Source organism: Muscardinus avellanarius, assembly GCF_963383645.1.
Source record: "Muscardinus avellanarius genome assembly, chromosome: 12".
In the NCBI taxonomy this organism is placed as follows: Eukaryota; Metazoa; Chordata; class Mammalia; order Rodentia; family Gliridae; genus Muscardinus; species Muscardinus avellanarius.
The window spans coordinates 43,376,581-43,386,128 of record NC_137798.1 but is presented as its reverse complement, the minus strand read 5'-3'; the positions used below and the strand labels follow the sequence as shown (position 1 = coordinate 43,386,128).

The 9,548-nt window shown below is 39.8% G+C and overlaps 1 protein-coding gene across 1 annotated transcript in view; it reads right to left on the bottom strand.

Moving 5' to 3' along the window:
• Positions 1 to 1,613: 1,613 nt before the first annotated feature.
• TTC6 (tetratricopeptide repeat domain 6) overlaps positions 1,614 to 9,548 on the bottom strand; it is a gene marked incomplete at both ends in the record, with an annotated part of 184,150 nt that continues 176,215 nt past the window's right edge. The window contains 5 exons of the mRNA XM_080707135.1: positions 1,614 to 1,750; positions 2,185 to 2,410; positions 4,609 to 4,779; positions 5,840 to 5,992; positions 9,315 to 9,525. Coding sequence (XP_080563261.1) covers positions 1,614 to 1,750; positions 2,185 to 2,410; positions 4,609 to 4,779; positions 5,840 to 5,992; positions 9,315 to 9,525 — 898 coding nt within the window. The remainder of the gene's footprint in view (positions 1,751 to 2,184; positions 2,411 to 4,608; positions 4,780 to 5,839; positions 5,993 to 9,314; positions 9,526 to 9,548) is intronic.

Genomic DNA, 9,548 nt, shown 5'->3' with positions numbered 1-9,548 from the left:
AGAGAAGCCTCCACGATGCACACCTGCGGGAAGGCAGGGGCCCCGGGTGGGCAGCAGGGCGATGTGTGTCACTACTGCCCGTGGGTGCGTGAGGGCTGACTCAATCACATCTGTGGCTAAGGCAGGGACCATGTCTGGAGAACCCTGAGGCCAAGAGGAACCAAAAAAGATGTATTAAATGTGTTTGGTTAAGCTGGCCGTGGTGGTGCACGCTGGTAATCCCAGCATTGGGGAGGCTGAGACAGGAGGATAGCAGTTCATGGACAGCCTCAGCTACTAAGTGAGGCCCTTTGTAAGTCAGTGAGCCCTTGTTTCAAAAATAAAGAATAAAAAATAGGGTGGGGATGTAGCTTGGAGGTAGGATGCTCCCAGGTTCCATCCTCAGTACTGTTAAAAAAAAAAAAAGAAAAAAAAAAGATGTGTTTGATTCACCAACTAATAAATCACTAAGGACACCCTATCCTCGCCATGGACCCACACCATGCCAGGAAAATTCTTCTGAAACAGTGAAGCATCCCCACTCTTGCTTACAAACTAAAATCAACTTTCTGCTGTTTTCTGGGACATCCAATGAAAGCAAAGGAAGCTGGGTAGAAAGAAGTATTCTTTCTGAAATGCCTGATAAGACTGCAAACAGGCCTCTGCGAAGCTGGAAATGTCCAAAACAATAAAACAAGAAGGAAAAATAAACCAAGTGTAACTTAGGAAGCCTTCTTAACAATGAGGCAAAAGGAAGGGGCTCACTCCAAGATCCCTCAGAGACATTCTGGAAATAAGTTTTAGATCAATGCACTACACAGGCGTGAATGGAAATGTCACAGTAAAGCTCATTAATCTGTATGACTGACATATGTTAATAAAATAATTTTGGCTTTTTTAATTTTTTCTGATCAACTTCTATGAAGCACTCATTATAAGTGTGCACAGATGTATGTGTACAAATACATATATATATATATATATATATATATATAATCTGCACTTATGCACTTAGGAACTCTGAATTAATAAAGGATTATCTTGGGAAAATAGGATGCTCATAATCTTTATAAGTGCTATCCTGGAAGGCAAGAAACATGTAGAAGAGAAACATGTTCATCTGTTGGAAGAAGATGAGTACCAGGAAGAACATGGGCTGGCATATGAGTTGTTTAAAGGAGAAGAGGAAATGTACCTGACTTTGATGATTTTATAGTCATCGGTTTACATATTTTCTTTAATCTGGGCACTGCTGAACAGGAGTAGGAATTGATGAAAATATTGATGACACTTTTTCTACAATCATACAATCTTATTTCAGAAAAAAAATATTTTACTTTAAAGAAAATATTTTCAGCATTAAGTTTTCCTCGGGAAACATTCCCATTTAAATCCTGCATTCTAAGAAGAAATTCAGTTATTGAGGTATTCCAAATGTGCAGAAAAAGATCTAAACGTTTTATGATTAACGAGAAACATAAACACGTTGCTAGATGGCACTAAAGGGTTATATCGAAGACCAAGCATAGCAAACACAATAGCAAAGGCAGTGCAAGCTTCTAAACAACTATATTTCAGTTTCCAGAAGAACAGCTTTGTAAACTACTGCAGAAAGCAAAGTGCGGCCTAAATGCTCATGTGACCGAGGCATATTCTTCAAGATCAAGTGCTTGGTTATAGTCAGCCATGGCTTTTTCAATTAGACCCAGTTTACCACGAACTTTTGATCTTAGGTTATAAGCTTCAGCGTCATCAGGCTTCAAAGACAGGGCTGCAAAAGAAAACAAAGGCAAGATTCGGCTTTGCAAGCACTCAAAACTAGTTTTATTTCTAAAATAAAAATTATACAAGAACATTGGTATTGCTTATTTGAAAACATGTTTTCCAAATGCAGCAATTTAATTAAATTTAAAAAACTCAGTCTCCCTAAGAAAAGAAATGTAGGGAACCACAGCACAATGTCTTTCTTTGAAAGACTGGCATTGTGTAATGTTTCCTGGTCATTCTCCATATCTCAACTTACCAATCCTTTAAGATATGACATAAAGAATCTATATTGATTATGCCAAAGACATGATATCTAAGCACATTTATTCTTATGTGCATTCACCTAGAAGAATAGACCTGATGGTTAGCTTCTTTTGTAGCCTAAAAACAAATACATCGGCTCCCATAATCTTACCAAAATATTACAAAAACATGTACCTTCACTAAGGTCTTTCTCAGCTGGTTCATATTGCTTTAAACAGCAGTTTAAATGTGCTCTGTTAAAATACGCTGCCGCCCAAGAGGGACACCTTTCGATTAAACATGCAAAATCTTCGTCGGCTTCTTTGTATTCTTCTAATATTGTATTTGCAATAGCTCGATTCATGAGAGCATAATTATTTTGGGGATCAAATAGTAAAGCCTTTGAGAAGTAGTCATTGGCCTATCAAATGCAAAGATAATGATAATTTGAATGTATTTTAATTGGCAGATATCCAGAAATGTGTCTTAATCTCCTTAACTAACTCTACAATGCCAAGGGGCATTCTGAGGACTCGGCTAGAGAGTGATGAGAGGATGAAGGGCAGCGCGTTTGACCTTGGCTGTCATTCTGTCCCCTGAGAGCTGAGCGAGGACGCCCTCCCTCAGGCCTCCCAGAACGACCCTCCATAACTGCCCCAGCGGCCAGTGGCCCTCCTGAGGCCAACCAGGCTGCTCAAAGGCCTCAGCAAGCTGTTAGGGGTCATGATCTAACCTGGCAAAGAAAATAAGGACCAGCCCTTAAGGCAATGAGAGTAGAAACTGAATGGAGGAAAAGAAATAAATTAAGAAGCAAGCTGAAGCCAGGGTGGTGGAGTATGCCTCTAATCCCAGCACTTGGGAGGCTGAGACAGGAGGATCACACAGGTTCAAAGCCAGCCTCAGCTACTTAGTGAGGCTCTCAGCAACTGAGTGAGACCCTGTTTCAAATTAAATATAAAATAGGTCTGGGAGTATAGCCTGGAGGTAGAAAATCCCCTGGGTTCCACCCCCAGTACCACACACACACACACACACACACACACACAATGATCACTAGAGCAAAGCTATACACCTTCATAAATGTCAAAAAAAAAACTCTCTGGGGAAAAATTAGGACAGATTACAGAGGAAAACACTTTAAAAATACACTTAGAGATATATAAAAATATAAAAAAAACCCTTTCACCAGATTAAATGTCCAATTAATTTGTTCTTAGGTCAAATAGAAAACACAAAATACTGGTACAAAGTTTTGGGAAACCATCAATTAATAAATATTACAGGATATATTTAATACTACTGAGCTCTGTACACGCTTCATACCTAAAATTGTTAAAATGTAAGTTTTCTGGCATGGGTATTTTACTTAAGTTCAAACTAATTACTGACAAAAATTGCCAAAACAATACTCAGGAAAAAAGATGTGACCTTAATACAAATGAGAGGGTGATGAGAAATGAATTACCCTGCCAAGTCCAAAAGATGGGGAGCAGTAAGAGAAAGTCAAGGAGAGCAGAGCCGAGTGCGGCTGCGATAAGAAAACGTTAAAAAGGGCAAGAGCTTCAAGTCACGCAATTGCAGCACAAAGCCAACAAGATACATTTTAAGAAAATATCAAATACCCCAACACTCTTATTTCAGATATAAAGTTAGGTCCAGAGAGATCAAGGGATCACACCAAACCAGAGCTGCAATTCAAGTTTCCTTTCTCCCAGCCAATCCTCCTATGACTGCAACTTAGATAAGATATGATTCAGGGTGGATGAGATCAGCCCATCACAGAGGGTCTTGAAGGGCTTCTGAGTGAAGGGAAGAGAACAGAGGGTCCTAGTCCTGAAGATGTGATGGCGAATACAGCCCAGACATGGAGGGAAACAGCAAGAAAATGTTCTCTGGATGATTGGTGGTATCCAGAATAAATCCATACAGGTATAAACACCTAATGGCTAACTATAAAACTTTTTTTTTTATGGTGGTGGTACTGGGGATGGAACCCTTCTACTCCCGGGCCACACTCCCAGACGTATTTTTTATTTTATTTGGAAACAGGGTCTCACTAAGTTGCTGAGAGCCTCACTAAGTAGCTGTGGCTGGCTTCGAACCTGTGCGATCCTCCTGTCTCCGCCTCCCAAGCGTGGGGATTACAAACTTGCGCCACCACACCCGGAACTAACTATAAACTTTCTAATGAAAGAGAGCATTAGTTTTGTTTAAAGAGGAGCTAATGATTTATTACTCCGAGCTGTAAGGATTGCATGTTGAAATGATATAGAGCAAAAAAAAAAAAAAAAAAAAAAAAAAAAACTTTTTAATGTCAAAAAGAAAATGGAGAGCCCAAGCACGGTGGTGCACGCCTATCCTCCCAATACTTGGGAGGCTGAGACAGGAGGATTGCAGGTTCGCAGCTAGTCTCAGCAACTTATTGAGACCCTCAGCAATGTAGTGAGACCCTGTTTCAAAATTTAAAAAAAAAAGTAAAATAAGGCGCAGAGGTAGAATGACTCTGGGTTCAATCCACAATCCCACACCAAAAAAAAAAAAAAAAAAAAAGAAAAGAAAAGAAAAGAAAGAAAAGAAAAAGAAATAAAAAAGAAAATGGTAAAAAAAAACTCACTTTACCTGAGAAAACTGCCTGTGACAAAAGTAGATATTTCCGGCATTAAAGTAAGCCAGTGAGTACTTGGGGTCTAGGGAAACTGCAGCTTGATAGTCTTCCATTGCATTCTGTGGTAGGCCCATAAACTCGTGAATCACACCACGATTTGTTAAGAACTCTGCCGTAGTATTGATCTGCAATATAATAGTATGAGTATTTAGCGTCCGGGAATAGTATTTATCTCCGATTTCATGTCTGCAGAATTGAGTGTTATGAAATCTACTTGTGGGAAACGAGTAATTTTATAGTGCAAGTAAAATCCCATTAGAGCAAATATTTGGAGAAAAGACTTGGTATGAAATTGGTTCCATGTCAACACTTTGTTGATTTGGTTGCAATAAAACAAATAATCTCAGTGCTTTACCCGGTTCCTTTCCAAGGAATAGACACAGGGGGAAAGTTTAACTGTTTACCTATGTTAAGCTAGAGAAGAAATTAAATTGAATAGTTGACATGCTTATTTGGCCTACGTAGTAACAGTTATCTTTCAATTCTTTCCTTTCTCTCATCTCAGACTTTACAACCTCTACTCAAATATGCAGATACAAAATTCAGAAACTAAAAAAGAAGTGTTTCTGCTAATGCATTCCAAACATGTTCTTCTCATTTAATTTTTTCTTTTTTTTTTTTTTTTGGCGGGTCTAGGGATGGAACTCAGGGGCATTCAACCTCCAAGCCACAACCTCTGCCCTATTTTTTATTCTTTATTTTGAAACAGGGTCTCACTAAGTTGCAGAGGGCCTCACTAAGTAGTTGAGGCTGGCTGCGAATCGCGATCTTTCTGTCTCAGCCTCCCGAATGCCGGGATTATAAGCGTGCGCCACCACGCCCGGCTCATTTTATTACAAGAATCTAGGGTGTTACACTGTCCTTTCTTTAGTCCCTTCAAATCCAAAATATTGTCTTGTGTTTTTCATTCATTTTGTATTGTAGAATAAAACTGATGTCCCATGAAATTTACAAGCTACATTTACTGAGAGGAATCAGTGTTTATCAAGAATTTAATTTTAAATGCATTTAAATTATAAAGTTGTCAAGCCATAATAACTCTTTATAAATCATTCATGGGAAACACACACACATTATTTTCCCCACAAGTCATTTTTAAAAAGTAACAGGGAACTTTTTACTTGAACCAATTCATTAATGATGTTAATTTATGCTAGTAATAATATAACATAAGTAGATTCTTACCTTTAAGGCAGCATTAATATCCTGCATTGCAGCAAAATTATTACTCATCTGAAGACAGACTATAGCTCTTCCTTCATAGGCCAGGTAGTTCTTTGGATCAATTTCTATGACAATAGTAAAGTGATTCCAAGCTTTCTGGAATTTTCCTTGGGCCTGAAATAATTTTCAGATTTCACAAAGTAAGAAATAGTTCATATCATAACAAATGTTTATGATTTGATTCTAACTGGCTCAAAAATTTTGGCAAGGGCATATTTATATTGTGTACGCTATACCGTGAGTGTATTCAATTGAGTAATCACCTCTGAGTATTTAGGGAGGGGATACTGGGTCTTGAACCTGGAATCATTCAGCCTCCAGGCTATACTCCCAGCCCTTTCAGTTGCTGAAGGTCTTGCTATGTGACTGAGGCTGTCTTCGAACCTGCAATCCTCCTTTCTCAGCCTCCCAAGTACTGTGATTACAGGTGTGTGTGCCACCATGCCTGGCACCTCTGAGTTTCTATAGTGAAATTCCACTTAATTAAAATGAATTCAATTGCAGAGTCATGTGTTAGGCAACATAAAATCCCAGCTAGCATGTGAGACAGCAAGGCTTCTGACAGTCGTTGAAAAATTTTATGTCGAACTCCAAAACCACAGGTAGAGATTGTTATTTATTTGCCTAACACTGAATCTCCAGTTATATATCATATATGCATGATATATAAAGTAAAATTAATGTGTGTTGCATAACTAATAGCATAAAACATATTTTGATAAATTATACCAGCATCTGGAATTTTAAGACCACTATACATATTCGGTGGAGAATGCATGTAAATCTACTAGGCATCTGTTTATACCAACTTTAGCACCAACAGGGGGAGGGAAAAGGTCAGGAGAGGGGCACCGTGCACAGAGGATGCCAGAGTATTTCCTAAAGAACACTGGCTGGCACCTGAGCACCCCTCCCGGGAAGGCAGTGAGTTAACTAATTCACTGCCAAGCAGAGTCTGTCCTGTTTTCTCCTGGGCTCAAAAAGCTGACCTGCCAGAATCTCAGAGGCTGACGCTTTAACCAAGCTGAACCCAGTGACCTGTATACAGTAAAAGGGAAATACAGCAACTAGGAAACTAGGCCCTCTTTTGTGACCAGCAAAGCCTTTCTCTCTGGGTAAACCATTTGGAAATCCACGTTGCCTTCGCAAGTTCATTTACTAAACAAGAGAGCAGGCAAATTGAGGGTAGCATACTGAAATATCAAACTGCGAACAGCCTCCCAATAGGACCTTTTCTGTCATCTGTTCCTGACGACATCTGCTGTGCTTCTAGGCAAATAGTGAAAGAATCTATGAATATTTGTTGAACCAATTGTCACTCTTTCCCCAAATAGCATTTGGATGGCCCTAACTCTCCTTTATCAGTCTTTCCTTTCCTGACTCCATCCTTCATACTGTTGGAGTTTTCAATCCTTTTTCAAGTCGTTCTATCCCCAGTGAAAGCTTCATAAAATGCAAACCTGATGTCATTGCCTTGACTAGCGCCATTCACATTTTTAACTGGACTGGAAGGCCTTCGACAACAGCCCATCTTTAATTTCCCAGCCTTGTCTCAAACTACTCTCCCTTGCCCACAACGTTCTGCCCACTTGGACCCTCCATCTCTTTCTTACATAACTTCCTCCTGGGCCGTTTCCTCTATTTGGACCACTACATCCAATCCCCAACCCCTACCTGTGACTGGTCTTTCACTCCTCAGTGTATATGTCAATTTTTCAGAAGGCCCTCTTTCTAGTCACGGCTGGGTTCCCTTGGACTAAAGAGCCGATTGCTTTTCTTTTTTGCACTTATCATAATCAAATGCTTGCTCATGGTTGTTAGCCCCTGTCTCTCCACTGGGAATTAAACTCTCCTAGCAGAAACAAGTGTGTCTTGTTCGCTGCTGCACCTCTAGGCCAAAAGCAGCTCCTGCCCTATATCAGATCCTCAGGAAATGCTGGTCGAACACACCCAGTGAGGATGCTGGCACATTTCCTTGGGTGCCAATCAGCCTGAGCCACTCTGGAGTCACCTGTCTCTTTAAATGGATATAGCAAATTTCTACAGTGAGCCAATAATTTTATATTGAGCTCACAGAAGGCAATTTTATTTCCCTTATTAAAAATTTCTTGGGCATACCTCACTTTAACCACCAATCACACCACTGATAATAATATTATCTGTCTTAGATCAGTCAAAGTTGCTTACTTTGAATTGGAAAAGACAGCCATTCGAATGGCAGATTATTAACAGGAATTTCTCAAAAGTGTAATTGTTTGAACACATGTTTTGCCCATTATTTAAGGGGATTTTTTTGTGGTACTGGGGTTCCTGGAAACCCTTCTACCTCTGGGCTACACTCCCAAACCTATTTTATACTTTTTTTTTTTTTTAATTTAGAAACAGGGTCTCTTAAGCCAGCACGGCTGGCTTCGAACCTGGGCGATCCTCCTGTCTCTGCCTCCCAAGCGCGGGGATTACAAGCGTGTGCCACCACGCCCGGCTTTAAGGTTTGAATATTAGAAGGGATAAAAAGAAGGCCTAAGTAAACTCAGTTCATGAAAAATATAGCGCTTTTAGTACTTGATTCCAAAAATGTCACCACATCTTTTACCAGTGCCAATGGCTCAGTGGTTTATGAAGTTTCAGTGATATGTCAGTCCAGAGTGTCCCAGAAACCACCTGGAGACCCAACTGGCCACCACATTGCACTCTTTCCTCTTGCTGGAGGGAACAAGTGTCTGTCCCCTTGCCTTCCAGCAAGTTCCAATTCACTGCCATTTGAAAGATGATGGAATCCAGAAGTCCCTATAAATCCTCTGTTTGACCTATTGTACAAGTAGAGTTCACTTCAAAGTTTTCATAGGCCAGGTATGTTGGCCCACCTATAATCTAAAGTACTTAGGAAGTTGAGACAGAAGAATGGCAGGTTTGAGGCCGGCCTCAGCAACTTAGCAAGGTCCTCATCACCTTAGTGAAACCCTGTTTTCAAATAAAAAATAAAATAGGCTGGGGGTGTAGCTTAGAGGTAAAAGGCCTCTGGGTTCAACCCCTTGTATCACACACACAAAAAAATCATTATTTATTCCATTTGGTGAAAAACCTATGGAATCAGGGTATAAGCTAATGAAACAAACATTATCCAGGTTCCTATATGTGAAATTCATCAAGCAAATCATAAAAGTTATTTATAAGGGTAGGGAAGGGTATAGACACTATGAAAACCCAGGTTCAAGAGCTGACTAGTATTCCAGTCTGTCTAGGCAGACTCCCTGGGACTAAGGAAATTCCTTCTCTCCACTGCTACTCTGCATATTAAGTGAGGGTAGAAAAGCCCCTGGGTTCATAACCAAAGAAATAACATTTAGCCCCAATGCCAGAAAAAGGCCAAATGTATTATTCCTTCTCCTACCCAAACAATGCTTTCAATATTTAAATTGTTGTTACATAACATTACCTGCAAATTATAGCCTAGACTAATTCTGGCTTTTGTGTAGGATGGATTACAGTGTAATGCTTTCAGGAAATCTTTCTGTGCTTGCTTGGTAGCTCCGTCAACTTCGTATTTCATGTAAGAATTCCCCCGTCCAATATAAGCATCCAGAAAATGTGGGTTCATGTTAATAGCCCAGGTATAGAAATCGACAGCCTCTTCAAACTCTTTAATTCTGAAGGGAAAAAAATGAAAATA